The sequence below is a fragment of the Falco biarmicus genome, chromosome 1 (assembly GCF_023638135.1).
Source record: "Falco biarmicus isolate bFalBia1 chromosome 1, bFalBia1.pri, whole genome shotgun sequence".
Classification (NCBI taxonomy): Eukaryota; Metazoa; Chordata; class Aves; order Falconiformes; family Falconidae; genus Falco; species Falco biarmicus.
Genome location: NC_079288.1, coordinates 39,080,971 through 39,098,011, shown reverse-complemented (window position 1 = coordinate 39,098,011; position 17,041 = coordinate 39,080,971). Strand labels below are relative to the sequence as shown.

Below are 17,041 nucleotides of genomic sequence, written 5' to 3'. Positions count from 1 at the left end.
ATCTTGCATTTCCCAGTGCTGGGCTCTCTGGGAAAATGCAACCACCATGATGCTCTGGATGAAACTGCTGCAGTTAGCAACACCACAGCAGTTTCCCTCTCCAAGGGTTACTGCAATTTAGGAGAAACACATTAACAGTAATGTTACCTTCACCTCCCTCATGATGCTAGTGCGGGTAACAAAGAGGTGTAGATGAACCTCGCATGTTGGGCCCTTCACTTACTGGTTATTCAGTAACTTTCCAATTTATAGTGTCAACCACCTGGGGAAGGAACTCTTATTTCTATTCAGAAACTGAGCAGCACAAAACAGGATGGCTTTTCAAACATACCTAGTAACTGGTCATAAACCTCCTCACCTATCTTCAGGCACAGCAGTAGGTAGCAAAGCCCATGCGGCCTGAGTAGGGCTGTGGGCAGCCATGCCACCGGACCGAGCCAGCACCCAGCACCAGCTGAGCCCCCCGGGGCTCCCAGGGGCGCTGAGAAGCAGCGGCTGCCCTGGCCCTTGTGCCCCGAGCTGGGAGCCATGAGCCCGGCGGCCAGGACGAGCCGGTGTCCACCCCGAGCAAGAGGAGGAGGAGGAGGAGATGGAGGAGAGCCACTCTTCGGCACAACCAGCCCCGACGACACTTGCCAGGGCAGGCCGCGGGCCCGCGGCTGGAGGAGTGGACCTGCTCCCGGCCCTCAGCGCCCACCAAGGGCCGCAGCCGGGCGGCGGGGAGTCCCCTGCCCCTTCCACAGCCGCGGCGGGAGCCCCGGGGGGTCCATCGCCCCCGGCACCTCCACCCCCGCTGTAGGGAAGGGCGGGAGGGGACGCGCGGGGCCGGGGGTCCCTGTGAGGCGACCAGCGGGGCAGGGCCGGGAGGGGCCGCAGCGCCCACCCGCCGCCGCCGCCGCCGGGAGCCGGGGAGGGGGGCGAGTCACATGAGCGCGTGTGGCAGCAGCGGAAGGATACCTGGGCTCTGACAAGCCCTCCCGCCCATCGCCGCGGGCCGCTGCCGGGGCGGGGGGCGCCCCTCTCTGCCCGGAGCCCCCTCCTCAGCCCTGCCACCGAGCCAGGGCGGCGAGGCGGCGGGGGGGTAGGAAGACGGCGGGGCGTGCGGGCGGGCCAGAGGCGGGGGCGATGGGGCGGGGACAGAGGCGTCGCGGGGAGGGACTATTTGAGGAGACCCTGGCAGGCTGGTGAGGTGCGGAGTGATCCGGCCGCTGGAGTGAGCGGCCCCGGGCTGAGGCAGAGAAGGGAGGCGAGCCCGCCGGGGCGCCATCCCAGCCGGGGCACTGCGCCTGCGCTGCCTCCCCCTCTCCTCCCCTCCTCCTCCTCCTCCTCCCTGCTGCTGTGTGGGGTGCAGCGGCGCCTGTACTGCTGTTGCCGCCGGCCCCTGCCCCGCGCCCCTGCCCCGGGCAGCTTGCCCTCAGCCATGGCTCAGATACTGCCCATTCGCTTCCAGGAGCATTTCCAGGTGAGCGGGGGGGGGCGGCGGATGCCCGGGGACGGGGCTCCCTCTCCTCTGCCTCAGCCCGTCGCTCAGAGCGGGGGGCCCGCGGCCTAGCCGGGGCCGGGGGCGCGCCGAGGCGCGGGGGGGTGCAGGCCGCGGGGGCGCGTCCCGCAGCCCCTGTGGCGGGGGTACCCCTCCCCGCCTCTGGTGCGGGGCCGTCGTCCCGCTGGGCGCCGCGGGTAGGCGCGCGGGACCGAGCCCGCCCCCGGTGTGGGCTGCCGGGGTCCTTTCTCCCTCCGCCCGTCCATCCCCCGGGCCGCCGGTCCGGGCGTGCAGAGCCGCCGCGATTTGTGCAGAGTCACTCGCCGCCTGAGGGACCTCCTGCTCCGGGGAGGTGGGGGGGGGGGGGGGGCACCGGGCCGGGGCCGGCCTGCTCGCCCCTGGGGCCGCAGGGGCTCCCCCACCTCGGGTTGGGTGGGTGCTTTAATCTTCCAGAGGGATCGAGGTTTTTCTCTCTCTCTTTTTTTTTTTTATTTATTTTTATTTTTTTATCTAAACGATCATCAGCCTCCGGATTACAGAGGTTCCTGGGAACCTCTTTCCGTGCAGCTGTGAATTGGGAGGGAATTGGTGAGAATGAGGTGTAAGAAACCATTTGGACTTAGAAGCTACACAGCCTCTGCCCCTCCTGCCAGTAATAACAATATTAAGAAAAAAAAAAAAAGCTCCCTAAAAATGACACAGTTCTGTTCTTTATAGCCTGTGAAAACCATAATGCCAGTGTTGGAAAGGTTCCATGACTAATGGATGCAGCACAGACAAACCGGTTTATCTGTTTCCTCGTGAACTGGTGGTGAGGGAGGGTTGTAAATGGAGTGAGAGAACAGCAATCTCTGAACATGCAGTTTAAGGCAGGAATTAAAGGAATTTGCTAAATGAATGAGAGAACAGGAAGTGGACTTGGCAAGTCATCCTGTCTCTGTACCGCCCCTTTCTGTCAAATCAGGCATCCATTACAAAATATGAACTGGGTATCATCCATCAGTGTGGACTTTGTGCCACTTCAGGCGTTTCAGCTTGGGAAACGATTATTGCCACTTTCAGCTCCTTCTGGGAAGTGTTTTTCTGCTTGACTGGAAGAACTGATGTGGTCACTCCAGAAGGAGCCCTAGCTTGAAAAACAGTAATAAGACTAGTGAACTCCAGAGGTATCTAATGTCTGTGCTCAAGGGAGCAGGCACACGTGTCTCCTCGGAGTTGTCATGGCTTAAGAGAGTTTAACATAGTGAAGAATTATACTATCACTCCCTGCCCCAGCCAGTGTCTAGTATAGCAGTGATTGTAGTAACCTCAAATGAATCCCGAAGAGTTACAGAACGAATGTGGGAACTGGTAATGTTTGCTCTGCCTGGGTATCTGCAGCATGGTTTTATCAGCTCTAACTTATAATATTATGTGTTGCAAACATCTATAGAGTCATGAATAAACGATACATGGTGGTTATTGTTGACTGGCAGGGAATTAATGAAAAGATAAAGCTTTTGCTTTTCTTCATAGCGCTTCACCCATGTTTTGCTTTATCAGCCTAAGCCCTTCCCCTATTACTTCCAAGAAATCGGCTTGGCTACAGTTAAATTGTCATATTTAAAAATAGTGTAACAGATATACTACACTGCTCTATGATGTTAAATCGAAAGAAGCTACAATTCCTTATAATTGTGCTGTTTCAGTGTTCTTAAATTTTTCTGCACCTTAAGTCGATTTTTGTATTCTGTTTGTACCTGTAGCCATTTTAATTAGTAAGACTTTAAGTGGTTAGAATAGCTGTTAGCACTGTAATTACTCAGTTCCAAATTCAGCCTGTTGCTGATGAAACATTATTTCACTGAAGTTCAGAGTCTTCCTGAGACAGTTGTATGTACTTTACTAAAAAAAGAACTGAAGCATGCAGAAAGTGGTCTCCAGAGAAACTAAACAAGCTGCAGCGCTAAATACCGAACTCTACTCTCCCACTCTTCCTAGCTGTAAGTGGATAAATGGTAGTGTGAAGTGAAACAGCAATCTTGGTCCACATAAAGTTGGAGGGGTACTAGTGATCAGTAGACTGCTGACATTCCTCGTGAAGCTTGTTTTGCTTTGTTGATTATCCTTCTGACTGAACTGTAGCTCCAAGCCTGTGCAGGAGTGACTGCCAGTTGCAGTGCATGTTAAATTTGAAGTTGTATAGCTTGTACATTCAAGTCCTGCATGAGCTGAAAGATGGAGAATAGCTGCAGTGCAAGAAAGCCAGGTCTTGATACAGTAGTAGTCAAGCTGAGAATGAACTCGAGTCCTACTGTTTAGCTCTGTTTAATGCAATTGAACAGTTGCTTTTAGATGTGAACTCTGTAGGTAATAGTCTTCACAAATTCATAAAGAACTTGCATCTTGCTCATTCTTACCACAGAGGATATTATATAGTTAAGTCCCGTAGCAAAGGAGGGGAATAAGATAAGGACTTGGTTTTTATCTGGTGGCTGACCAGCTGCAGCAGTACAAACTCTACCAGCCCTGCTATAGTGAAATACTAGCACACACTACTCTAAGCTGCTGTGATTTAACCAGGTTCTTAACTCCAGTGCTTCTGTTGGAGCAATGAATTATAAATTATTTACCAGACCAAATGCTTTCAAGGGGATTGTAGTTTACAGTGGAAATGCTGTAAAAGACTAAATACACTGGTACATAGACTGGAAGCAGTACTACTGGAATTCGGTGTACAAAGTGTTCTTGACCTAAAATTAAGATTTTCCTTTACTTAGTCATTAGCTTGCTCTTAAAATCTTGTCTTTGTCCCTTTTGGGGCTTTTTTTCAGTTTTCACTAGCAAAAACCTCTGCTTGCCTGCAAGGAAAACTGTTGCTTATACAGAGTCTCGGGTTCCTAGGTTGGGGGCTTCATCCCTTAGATGAAGCTTCATCCCTTAGACACAGGGATGTGTAGACAGGGTTCTGCTTTCTGTTGAGTAACTAATACAGGCTCTTGAGAACAGCCAAGTCGTGAAAAATATTGTGTGCATGACATGCTTTTGACACATAAGTTTTTTGTGTCTTGCTACAGCACTGAGAAGCTGAGGTAGCCTGGTTTTAAACACAAAGGATGTAGAATTACTTCTGTCATTTTCTGGACAAAAACACTTTCTATTTGGATAGTCTGAGATGTCTTGTTAAGAATTACTATCTGTTGTGCAATGGGCGTGGCTGAGCTGAAGTGTGATGGCTTTCATGAGTTTGCTTTGGCTAGACATGTGGACTTAAAAAGCACTCAGGACGTTTGCAAGCTGTAAATGACTTTTCAGACTTGTATTCAAAAGGTGGGGCTAAATATCATGACCTGATTCAGGTATTTAGTATTGAAGAGACCATATTTGCTCACTGGATTGAAAAGTGCCTTGCATGTGGTAGGGAGACTCAAATCATTAGATGATCTAATAATCCTCATCACAGATAGACAGGGACAGATTTTTGTGTAGGGGAGTAATTGTCACCTGAGATGAAAGCCCAGTTGCAACTGCAGTAAAACCTGTGAGCTGGTGGTCTTGCATGTTTCAACGCCTTATACTTCCTTGATGTCCCTCACGTGTCAAGATGGGAATTGTGGCAGGAGATGAGGTGAGGGTGGGCAGTTGAGAGGGGGTGTCTGACAGCTATATGCAGATCCTTATTGGGCATGATTATAACTTTATATAGTCACATGACTAAAAGAGTTCTGAGAAACTGTATTACTGTGTTCTTGGTTTGTATTGTGCTTTAAATGGTATATGCTTACAGAGCTTTTAGCAGGCAGTTTTTAATTGGATATCTGTAGCCTCCATCCAAGCCTTACTCTTTTCTAATGGGCTTAAAAAAATAGTTGATCATCTCTAAAAATAAATACACTAGAGCTGTATGGCATAAAGCTGAAATGCGGTATTTAAGGAACCATGGAGGGATCTCAAATTCAGAGTTCTACTGACTGCAGCACTTAGCTGGTGGTAGGTTCCAAGTACTGGAATGTCAGTATTAAACAGACAGTAAGTTAGGCTGATTCCCATTAGAGAAATGGACTTAGTTTGAGAACTGGTAGTGTCAGTGTCTGAGTTGGTCTGGGCTGGCTCAGCCTTAATCACTGCACGCCACAGAAAGGGAGATGCTTTAGTACGTCCAATATTTAGTGGAACAGAATCACGCCGGTCAAGTAGAATTGGGAAACACTAGATCTCAGATTAATAGCTGTATTTCATCCCAAGTGTAGGACTTGCGTTTCTTCATTCAGGTTGAGAATCAACTAAAACATCTCAGGCTAATCTTTACTGTGTCAGTAAGTTCTGTGAAGCAAAAATCGTTTTCTCGTTCATTCAGCCTGATAGTGAAGATAGTTCTACACCCTGAAAGTAGATAATGATGTTAGGGCATGAATGGGTAGGAGAGGCGTTACGCTGTTACTTGAATAGGTCAAGCTGAAGCACAGTGATTGAGAAGAGACCTTGAAGAGGCTGTGTTTCCACTTTGGTACTCTGGAAATATGTCTGAATTTGGATCAATTAAAGCAAGTTAGGAACTTGGCTATACTGCAGTTAAACCTCTTGACCACTCTTGTGACGTTTAATTTAGTCTCTTAGAATGAGCTATGCTCTATTGGTAGATGAATTCGGATCGTGCTCAGGTGTGTACTACGTGATCATGTAATTTGTCACAATAAGTGGACGTTGTCTGGTCTAGAGTCTGTAGCCAAGAACAGTGGAATTAAGAGCCCATCATTTATTCCTCTGTTCAAGGTCACAGTTGATGGAGCTACAATTTGCATGTTTATTGGGTACTAGAACTTTCTTTGTTAGATAGAAAAGCACCTGAGTTGTCCTGATACAGAGACTTCTTACTGCCACAGAAGCCCGTACTAGCCCCATGCCCAGTGGACTTGTTTTCAAAACTCTAGTTGCGAGAAGCTTCTGCTGATCTTGTATAAACTTTGATTCTCTTTTGGAATGAATGGCATCTACTGAAGTTTACTGGTGTGTATTGAAGTATTTACCGATAAAGTGAAGTGTTAGCTGAATGGGTCTCAATTTTGCTGAGGGGCAGTTGCAGGAGGGAGTAAATGTCTTTTTGCACGTGTGTACATTTGGCTTGTATTGCATTACTGAAATTTGAGTACGTTGAGATCAGCAGTTACCGAGCTGAATAGCTAGCTCTTCATTAGTAAGCTGAATTGAAAACAAACAATTCTGGGGCGTTCTTGGGCACAGTCCTGACACACCATGCACCTAGGTATCTCTGTTACGTACCCGATTTATGATTTCGTGAGTAGCTTTACAGAAGCTGTAACAAGCCATGATCAGCCAGATCAGAACAGACTAAAACTGTGTTTGTGAAACCATCATGGGAGTTGTTGCTTAAGGGGTTTAGTCTGTTGTCTGGTCCTGGTGTCTATTGAAGGTCCTGGTGGTATGTATCAAAGGAATCTAATGACTCGGTGCTGGTGGTAGTTTTCATCCTGTCTCCTTGAGGGCAGTCATTCTTCACTTGCAGTGCACTGAAAAGCAGTATAGGTTAATCCCTTAAGAAGCATGAGTGAAGCTGATACAGTTCCTTTGCTTGAAAAGCATTGCTCTGGGGCATAAAGCAGGTGCTCAGGCTTGTCACAGTTACTGTTATATAAAATGCAGCTTGCATACATACCAGGCTGGGGTGTGCTGCATAGGTAAATCTGATTTACTGCAGACCAGTTGAAACAGTGATACTCGTTCACTGCCACCTCCTGTTAAGCTGAAATTGGAAGTGAACGGAAACAAAGTTAACATAAAAGGGTGAAAATAAGAAATAGCCATCTTTGAGGGCAGTCTATTCAGCAGCACAAAATGACTTTTAAGTTACATAAAAAGTCACTGCTTTGTACCTACTGTCATATGATTGAGTGCAAGTTATGTTTTGAGAGTTGGACGTAAGGCTGGAGGGGGGTGGCATTGAAATCCCTGCCTTTGAGCAAAATGGCATGACATCTTGGGCAAGGAGAGATGGACTGATTATTTTAATACATCTTTCCTACCTTTTACTGGTAAATTCTAAGAAGCAAGATGCGTAAGTTGGTTGTAAAAACAGGCCGACTTGATATGTGCTATGTAGACTTAATTCCATAATGTTGGTAGGGGTGGGTTGCATGAGAGTAATTGGTTCTTACCATAAGACCTGCTGATGCTATGTGTTGTAGTTCTGCCACTTAATAAAATTTTAATATCAAATTTACCAGCCTTGCTAAATCTGGAATAGTGTTGCTGTTGATGATATACAGCCTATCACATTATTAGAACTAAGTTAAGCAATAAATGCTTAAGTTAAAACTCCTTTCAGTTTGCATCAATAACACAACTTTGGAACCTCTTTAGGACTTGAATATTAAGAATTGTGTACTTCTTTACCTATGGAACAAAGAGAATCGGAAGACAAATCATAGCTCCATAATATACACTCTTGTCAGAGAAATATGCCAGTCTTGTATTTTCTTCTGGAGGGGACTTTAGATGTAGAGGCTTGAGTTAAACCTTCTACATTAGAAGGATAATAAAGCACTCTTCCGTCTTTCTAGCTCCAAAATTTGGGCATTAACCCAGCAAACATTGGATTCAGCACTCTAACAATGGAATCTGACAAGTTCATCTGCATCAGGGAGAAAGTGGGAGAGCAGGCACAAGTAGTGATAATTGACATGAGCGATCCAACAACACCCATCAGACGTCCAATTTCTGCCGAAAGTGCCATCATGAATCCAGCCTCTAAAGTAATTGCACTAAAAGGTGAGTTACCCTTTGTTACTGCAGTATGAAACCTACTGTTTAGCTGTATTACTGCTTACATGTGCTCGTAAGCGTAAGATTTATGTAGATTTTCAAAGGACAGTGTACGTGAGGCTGAATATTCTTGCATGCTGTATTTTTGGCAGTGGAGTTTTCAGTAATCTTGGGATGATTTGCCTCCAGGTAGGTGTGAGATGCTTGGGCCTGGCGCTGCAGCCTCCTATTCTCACTGACGACCAGGTCAACATATGCTATACTTTCCCTTTAAACAGGTGGTGTAAACATAATGGACACTTGTGAAGATGAATAGGAGTGTGAAGCAATTCTTACTGTCTGCTCTGGCCCTTTCTTGTAGCTCTGAAGAGATTACTAGATATCACCAAAATGTCATAAGGATGGCCAGTAACTGTGAAAGTCTGAATGTACAAGCATGTTAAGTTTGGCAATAGTGAGATCTTGCAGATAGAAGACCTCTGCTTACCTGTGGTGTTGATACTGCCTTTAAGTAGCACTGAGCTTGAAGAAATGATTTTTAATAAATTTCTGGCTCTTAAATGACCAAATTCTGCTGTTTAATCCCAATAACTGTTACTATGTACTTTTCTTCCTGCATCTTATCTAAACAGATGGTGAGTGAACTTTGTCATGACGTTTCATGTTCGGTAGTACAGAGTGGTCTAATCTCATAAAAAGTACTGAACTTTAAGGTAGCCATTTGACAGTTCACTTCATAGCCAGGTGAGGGATCTCAATCCTCAGCTGGTATTAAAGTAAACATGTTCTCCATTGGCTTGTTGCTAACCGTTTGGCTGCTTTGACTATTGACTGTACCAAGTGAAGAAGTGTGCTCTTTGTGTATGTGTATACGTGATGGAAGTACAGTTGATAGACAAAACCAAGTTGCAATATTTTTATGAGAGACCTCTGCTAGCATGTCTTGTGTGCTATTAATTTCTGCCTAAGTGTGGTTTTTTTATGGTGAGAAATCATGTTGAAATTACTTAGGGGTCCAAGAAATAACTGTCCTCAGAACTGACACAAAACCTGTAACTTCTTGTCTTTGATCTCAGGCTTATATTGACATTAGGGGGAAACTAATGTGTTAATCACAAATTCAGCTGAAGTCAAACTTTCAGTTAAGATGCTTACACATCTTGCAAAGGACTGCCTTACTTGGCGTGTGGGTAAAGGTAACAATGAAAAAATAATTTCAAATCTAGCAAGAGTTCACTGTCCTTAATCTTGGACCCGTTTAAACAAACCATACTGGCAAGGAAGTTGCCTTTTCTATACTAGCAGAGCTTCATCTAGCTCTTAAAAGGAAACTACATCATCTGGTTTTAAAACTAAGCTACTACCTAAATGGATCATCATTAGCTTTGAAGAACAGAGCTTTATTCTTGCCAAGGTTAAGACTTGCTCAAAAGGAGTATTGTTCTATCTGTGCAGAGTGAATAAGCTTGTCCTCTGAACAGATAAGGTTGAGTGAATGATGTCACATTGACATGCAAAGTTGTGTTGTCAGGTACTGCAAACTTAATCTCTTCTTCTGTGAGTAAGCTAATGACTGAGAGGTTGGGTGGAAAAGAGGATGAGTGGAGCTCATGATAACCAGCAGAACTACGGTGAACTGCACTGAAGACATGGTTCAAATCAGTCTGTCACTCCAGACTTTTCCCTGATGATTGACTGAGGCTTCAGTAGTCAAATCTGTTGCATATTGTGACAGTGTGCCATGATTGGGAGTTGCTGATAATCTAAGGATTATTGAGCAATAAACATACCAACCCACCCTCAGAAAAAGAAATGAAATGTTTTTTGATTTAAACTGAAATACAGTATGCACAATTTCATTTCTGGATTGCACGTGGCATTCTCCTGGTGTACTGAGCTTTATGCTTTGGCCTTGTGTTTGTGATTTTCTTGCTTTGCTCTGTGCCGAGAGTACTCCCCTGTTGGTATAAGTGGAGAATGCAGCACTCGGGTGCTTCCATTCTTTCTAGAATGGAGAAACTTCATGCTCCAGTGAACTGAAATGTAAATTCTTGTGCCAGTGTTCAAAAACCAAATCTGCTTACTTGACGACACTTGTAGAGAATGGTCTTCAGTAGACTAATCAGTCTGGTAGCTTGATCAGAAGAACTTATGTAAGAGTGTAGCTTCTTCTCAGATCTTGACCTTAGAAAGTGTTCAAGTAGACATAAGATTCAAACTTATGCTTGCCCTCACTATGACTTTTTAGCAGGTTTTGCTTTCTCAGTCCAAATGTTTTTTTTTCCAGTTTAATTAGTTTAGAGTTCTGAAGTTTGATTGTGTTGCCAACACTTAAACTGTATTGCTGAATGACTTCTGTGGCCCCCAACGTCAAGAGCTAGCTGCCTAATGAAGCTTCTAAAACCATTTCCAACTGTAACACAGCAGTCAGATTTAGTCTAGAAAATAGATAAGCATGAGCTTTTAGCTCATTTTAGTAGCTTATTGGTTCCTTCTGCATTCTTAAAACTAGGAAGGATATTCTCCTTTCTTTTCAGAAAGACTGACTGTGAGAGCGGTTTCTGTATGCACATGCTGGTATTCCTGTTCAGATGGTGACTAGAGCCCTTCCAGAACTACTTGTCTGCCTTCTGCATGCAAGGCAGCACACTGTGGAAGTTCCGAAAGCAATTGCTTAATAGCATCAGTCCACTGCTGGACAAATTGTCCAATACAGTAAATATGCTGTTTGCAGCTATCAGTTTATAACTGATGTTAGGCCTGGGCTTATTGTATTTGTATAATACAGTAACTGCATGTAAAGAACAAGGTGGTCAGAAACAGGCTGCTTTTGGTCCCAGGAGAGCTAGCAAGCTGTCCTAGAAACTAGTTGATCAGGTTAATAGTTCTTTATGCAGCTAACCCAGGGAGCATAAACACTGCCTGTGGTAACTTTGAAGGCTTGTGTTATCTCTTGGCACTGCATTAAACTAATACAGTCAATTTACTGTATAAATTATACTAAAATGTTATAGAATGGCCCAAGAAATGTATTAACTTGGGGTTAGTATCTCTTGAAAATGATTCCTCAGTGGCTAGCAGCCTTCATATATCAAAATTTTCCAGTAGAAGGAACGTCTGTCTACCAGTTTGACAGTCAGAAGTGTTACAAACAGGGAAAACACTTCAGAAAAGTGGATAGAAATAATGGCATTACAAGCCAATACTCTAGCAGTCTGAGTGGGTGTCTTGTGAACAGAAAACAATATTTCTAGACATGAGTAGTCTCATCTGCAGTGAATTAAAACATCACATTGGCTTCCTGAAAGGATTATAGTCCCATATTTTTTGTATGGATTGGTTCAATTAACATTAGTTTTAAGTCTACCCTTACTAGAGTTAAGGCTTCTGGTAGTTAAAAGGAATACTAAAGTAAAGATTAAACCTGCAGTATAGTTACCTACATAACACAGTGGTAACCTTAACTGGAACTAAAGCTCCAAACCTTTCTGTAATCTTTCTGAACTTTTGACTGTTGTTCTCAATAGGCACTTGTGTTACTGCTGCACAGAGCCCATCCATCTCCTAGTAAAGTGCACAGTTTGTTCAAAAGAAAAATGGCTGAAAACCACAGCCTCCATTCTATCTTGAGCTGTTGCAAGTGTTGCGCTGTTGGGCTCAGTCCAGGTCATCTACAGCTACTAGATTGACACAAACTGGAGTCATTCATTCTATTAATTATACCAAATGACACCTGGTAGACACCAATAACTTGGTATACCGGTGCTGCTACCTAAACTAGGGCTACAGAGCTTAGACTGTATTTCAACTACAGCTTATAGTTAATTAAATTGTTAATACTTGTCAGATGTTGCATTGTCCTTGTAAGTGTCCATAAGAAGTAGACCTTTTTTTCTTCAGAGATGGTAGAAGTGTTGGGGTTAGAGAAAGGATTCTGTTTAATAAGGGTTGAGTATCAGAGGAGACTCAGGTGTGACAGGAAACTAACCCTTTCTGTAATATCACTGGAATAGTGGGTTAAACAGGGTGCTTGTAAATATGCAGACTATAGGATGGCCGTTGTGATAATCTATCTATGATGTTTTGTCATACTAGCTGGGAAAACACTTCAGATCTTTAACATTGAGATGAAAAGTAAAATGAAAGCCCACACAATGGCAGAGGAAGTGATCTTCTGGAAATGGATATCTGTGAATACAGTTGCATTGGTAACGGAGACAGCAGTCTACCACTGGAGCATGGAGGGAGAATCACAACCCCAAAAGATGTTTGACAGGCATGCTAGTCTTGCAGGCTGCCAAATCATCAATTACAGAACAGATGAACACCAAAAATGGCTGCTACTGATAGGAATTTCAGCACAGGTAAGTTACCTGGAAATAATAACATGCTATGAAAACAGTTGGGAGAGCCCTGGTCCTGCTTCACTTAATAGCTGCTATAGTTTCTTAACTTTGGTTTCTATAGATCAAAAATTAGAAGATACCTCTTTTGTGTAGAAATAATCTGAGCTTTATTGCAATTAAAGTGTTGGAGGAGGGGGTGAGTGGCATTGGCTGCTTTTTAGTTTACTGTCCCAAAGGTATTGCTATAAACATCTGAAATCTTATCTCTAAAAGCTGACCTTTCTTTTTTCCAGCAAAATCGTGTGGTTGGTGCAATGCAGCTGTATTCAGTTGATAGAAAAGTCTCCCAACCTATAGAGGGCCATGCAGCAGCTTTTGCAGAATTCAAAATAGAGGGAAATGCCAAACCTTCTACCCTCTTCTGTTTTGCTGTGAGGAGTCCTGCAGGGGGCAAGGTAAAGTCTGCTGCTGTTTTCCTGTTCTGCTGTAGCAGAACTCTGTACTAATAGAGGTTCAGTGATCACAGTTTAGTGCATGCTCTCTGGACGGTTTGGGAGCCATTTGTGCAGCATTATTTGGTCAGCATCAAAATGCTTTCTTTCAATAGGATAGAAACTGCAAAAAGTCTTGAGTTGCTTGGGTGAAACTTGAACATAAGAACAAACGTAGATGCAACGAGAACAGAGTTCAGGGTGTTAAGCTGATCCTTTAACCCATGTGTTTTTTTGTGTGTATGAAGCCAAGTCATTTAAGCAGCCTTTTGCTTCTTGAATTTAGTACAGAGAGACTAGATAAGTCTCAATGCTGTAGGTAGGTTGTTTGCATCAAACTGACAATGGACTTCAATAGCAGTTGAATATGCTACAACTGCAGAGCAGTCTGTAAAGAGCTGAGGTAACACTAAAATGTTGTGAGCTTTTTAGTCTTGTCCTTAAATTGTTGATGTAGCGACAAGTCTCACTTAATATCTTCGACAAGTTGTCTTGAATAGAAACATATTCTGTAGTCTGCTTCCATAGAAAGTGTGTGGGTTTTTTTTTTGTTAATCTTTTCCTCATTTTTACTTTATCAAGTTCTAGAAGACTTTTTCCCCCTAAAATATTTGGAGCACAGCTCCCCAGACTGTGTTGGTTCAGGACTGGGCAGGTATTTGTCAGCCAAGTATGACAAGTCAACTTCAGTAGCATATCTGAAGAGAGAAACTTCTTTCATGTGGCTGTACTTGCAGGAAATCTTGTGACATGTACTTTTTTCTTCCTAGCTACACATAATTGAAGTAGGTCAGCCAGCTACTGGAAATCAGCCATTTGTTAAGAAAGCTGTTGATGTGTTTTTCCCACCTGAGGCACAGACAGACTTTCCTGTGGCAATGCAGGTAAATATTTGACCCCCAAACCCCAACTTTATAGCCTAGTAAGTAGTTGCCATCTCTGTTGTAAAGAATGATTTCTACTGGTGCTTAGCTGTCGTTGCTCCTAGTTCTGGGAGGGGTGTTAGTAGATTTATGGGAGGTAGCCTGGACATTAAAACAGTAACTCAAACAAATACATAGGCTGTTCCTGTATTTGTCCAGGTATGTCAACTTAGGGTTTTATTAAAAAAAAAACCAAAACAAAACAACCAAACCAAACAACGCCCCGCCCAGCAATTCCCTGCCAAGAAAACTCATAATCATCAACAAAAAAAAACAATCCATGAAAACCCCGAATAGTGTCCTCCAGTAGAATGCCTCTAACATTGCTTTGGCTATTGAACTTCCTACTGGTGTTCAGGTTTATAGATAAAAATGTTACGAGACTTGATGTAGCTTCACACAAAAGTGGCATTTCATCTACAGTAGATCTTGCTAAGAGACAAATGGAGTTGGGGAGTCCTATATCAGCATACCTCCTGTCACAGAGAAGGTGACTTGGGAAACCGGTGGGAAGTTCTTTAGGAAAGAGTGTATCTGGTTGCCTTGACAGACCAAATGTCACTCACCATGTCTGTAGGGCTAGACATTGTGTAATAGAAGCAAACTATCTCAGAGCATGCAACTGCTGACCAGTCTAATAGACCAGCTTCACAAATGAATCAAGAGATGTCTTAAACTAAACAAAGCTGTCCACATGGCAGGACTCATGTGGCTCTGTACTTCAGCTTGAGGCTTAATTAACAAAACATCTGAAGACTTGTTCCAAAATGGAATTCCTTCTTTGACTGAAGACCATTTTGGCTTGAGAGCCTCCCCAGTTTAAGTGACTTGGCAGGTAAACTGGGATACTCTATAGCTTGGTTTAGGTTCTGCTGGTGCTTTGGGTAGGCCTTGTTGGAAGTGCGATTATCTCATTAATTTCTGAAAATAAACTTGTACTGACATATCTAGTCTATAATGCTAATTATGCCCCAGCTTTCTTCCTTAGCCTGGCTCATTAGGATGAGGAGTATGTCCTTTGCTGCAGGTGTATTTTAATTTGCCTTCAGTCTCTCTATTCAGTGGAGCTGTCTCCAAATGGCTAACAAAGCTATTCATTGCTTTGAGTCTGTAAGGAAGAAGCCTGAAGCTATATTTGTTCTTAGTGTCAGTGCAAAGGCATGTCACTGCTGTACTGTCTTGTGACTAGGCTAAAGGCAGCTGTCTTAACTGTTACAGTCTTAGTCTTGACTGATAAAAACTCATCTTTTTGCAGATTGGAATTAAGCATGGTGTTATCTACCTGATCACAAAGTATGGATATATTCACATGTATGACTTGGAGTCTGGAGTGTGCATCTACATGAACCGTATTAGTGCTGATACTATCTTTGTCACAGCTCCTCATGAACCTACCTCAGGCATTATTGGTGTGAACAAAAAAGGACAGGTAACAAATCAGCATTCTGGTGTTGAGCCTTCTAAAGCTCAGATGGAATGTAACGAACCTAATGAGTGGTTTGATGCAACTATTGTCATGGAAGGGAGCAAGTAGCAAGTTTAGTCAGTTTTTACCTCTCCTAGTACGGAACTGTTTGGGGAAGAACTTGTTTTGTTAGTTACCTACTACTGCACTGATGGGCTGCAGTTTGGTTGCTATATTTCATAGTTGTGGAAAGGACAGTACTCTATGCCTTTTGTCATTTCCAGGTGCTTTCTGTATGTGTTGAGGAAGACAACATAGTGAACTACGCTACGAATGTTCTGCAGAATCCTGACTTGGGACTGCGTATGGCTATACGTAGTAATCTAGCTGGGGCAGAGGAATTATTTGCCAGAAAGTTCAACACACTGTTTGCTCAAGGAAACTATGCAGATGCTGCTAAAGTAGCTGCATCTGCACCAAAGGTAAGTAATTCCAAAGGTAAAGCTTAGAAGTCATGGGGATTTGCCTTAGCTTGGTGGACTTGCTTAGCTTACTTGCATTTCAGTACTTGACAGTGAAAAACTGAAGTACTGAAATGCTAGCCTTAGTTCTCTGCAGGTGGGTGGTGGTTCTGACTAACTCACTCTTGTATCCCATAAAGGAGTATCTGCTATATTTTCCAGCCATAGATAGGACTTGCTGTGGCCACTGGCTTCTTGCTAGAATGTCATTGGTCTGAAGATCTCCACCCTGAAGGCTTAAGAGTAGATGCTTCAGTGTATAGCTTAACACCTGTTTTTTGACTTATACTATTCAGCCTTCATCAATTAAAATTTCCTTCTGTCTTGTGCCTCTTCAGGGAATTCTACGTACCGGTGATACAATCAGGAAGTTCCAGAGTGTACCAGCTCAGCCTGGGCAGGCCTCTCCTCTGCTGCAGTACTTTGGAATATTGCTTGACCAGGGACAGCTGAACAAGTTTGAGTCTCTGGAGCTCTGCCGCCCTGTCCTACAGCAGGGCCGCAAGCAGCTTCTGGAGAAGTGGCTGAAGGAAGACAAGGTAGGCTCGATCATGACACTGGCTTAATTCTGTTGTCTTGTAACAACGGAGTGTGAACAATATTTTTGTTGATCCTACATCTCTGAATTCTTTTGCTTGACAAAATACTGCTTCTGACTTCAGCTGGAGTGCTCAGAGGAGCTGGGAGACTTGGTGAAGACAGCTGACCCAACCCTTGCACTCAGTGTCTATCTTCGTGCTAATGTGCCAAACAAAGTGATTCAGTGCTTTGCTGAAACTGGTCAATTCCAGAAAATAGTGCTGTATGCTAAAAAGGTAAAGTTGTTTATCACAACCTGCTAGACTCTATCTTGTTTAATGTGTACATTCTCAAGCTATCTTCCATGAGATAAGTTTGGTTCCTGTCATTTGAGATTGATAAGTAGGTAAGATTGAGAAACAGTGTTTTCTTCATTGTTATACACAATAATTCGCACTATAACTAAGGTCTGAGCAGTCTGCAAAATAATTCAGAACATCCAGAATTTTGAGCTGCTAAATTAATGGACTGGCTCAAGCTTATTCTAGAGAATAAAGATAAGATGGTTCCTAAATTTATAAGACTTATTGTTTGGAT

At 43.7% G+C, this 17,041-nt stretch overlaps 1 protein-coding gene across 2 annotated transcripts in view; it reads left to right on the top strand.

Annotated features, from left to right (window-relative positions):
* Positions 1-1,182: 1,182 nt before the first annotated feature.
* The window catches only part of CLTCL1 (clathrin heavy chain like 1), a 35,396-nt gene continuing 19,537 nt past the window's right edge, over positions 1,183-17,041 (top strand). The window contains exons 1-9 of one of the 2 annotated variants that reach the window (XM_056359441.1): positions 1,183-1,462; positions 8,038-8,245; positions 12,335-12,603; positions 12,879-13,040; positions 13,847-13,960; positions 15,255-15,428; positions 15,689-15,886; positions 16,264-16,464; positions 16,588-16,740. In XM_056359441.1, coding sequence (XP_056215416.1) covers positions 1,421-1,462; positions 8,038-8,245; positions 12,335-12,603; positions 12,879-13,040; positions 13,847-13,960; positions 15,255-15,428; positions 15,689-15,886; positions 16,264-16,464; positions 16,588-16,740 — 1,521 coding nt within the window. In that variant the 5' untranslated portion in view covers positions 1,183-1,420. The remainder of the gene's footprint in view (positions 1,463-8,037; positions 8,246-12,334; positions 12,604-12,878; positions 13,041-13,846; positions 13,961-15,254; positions 15,429-15,688; positions 15,887-16,263; positions 16,465-16,587; positions 16,741-17,041) is intronic. The other variant, XM_056359434.1, reaches the window with a different exon arrangement.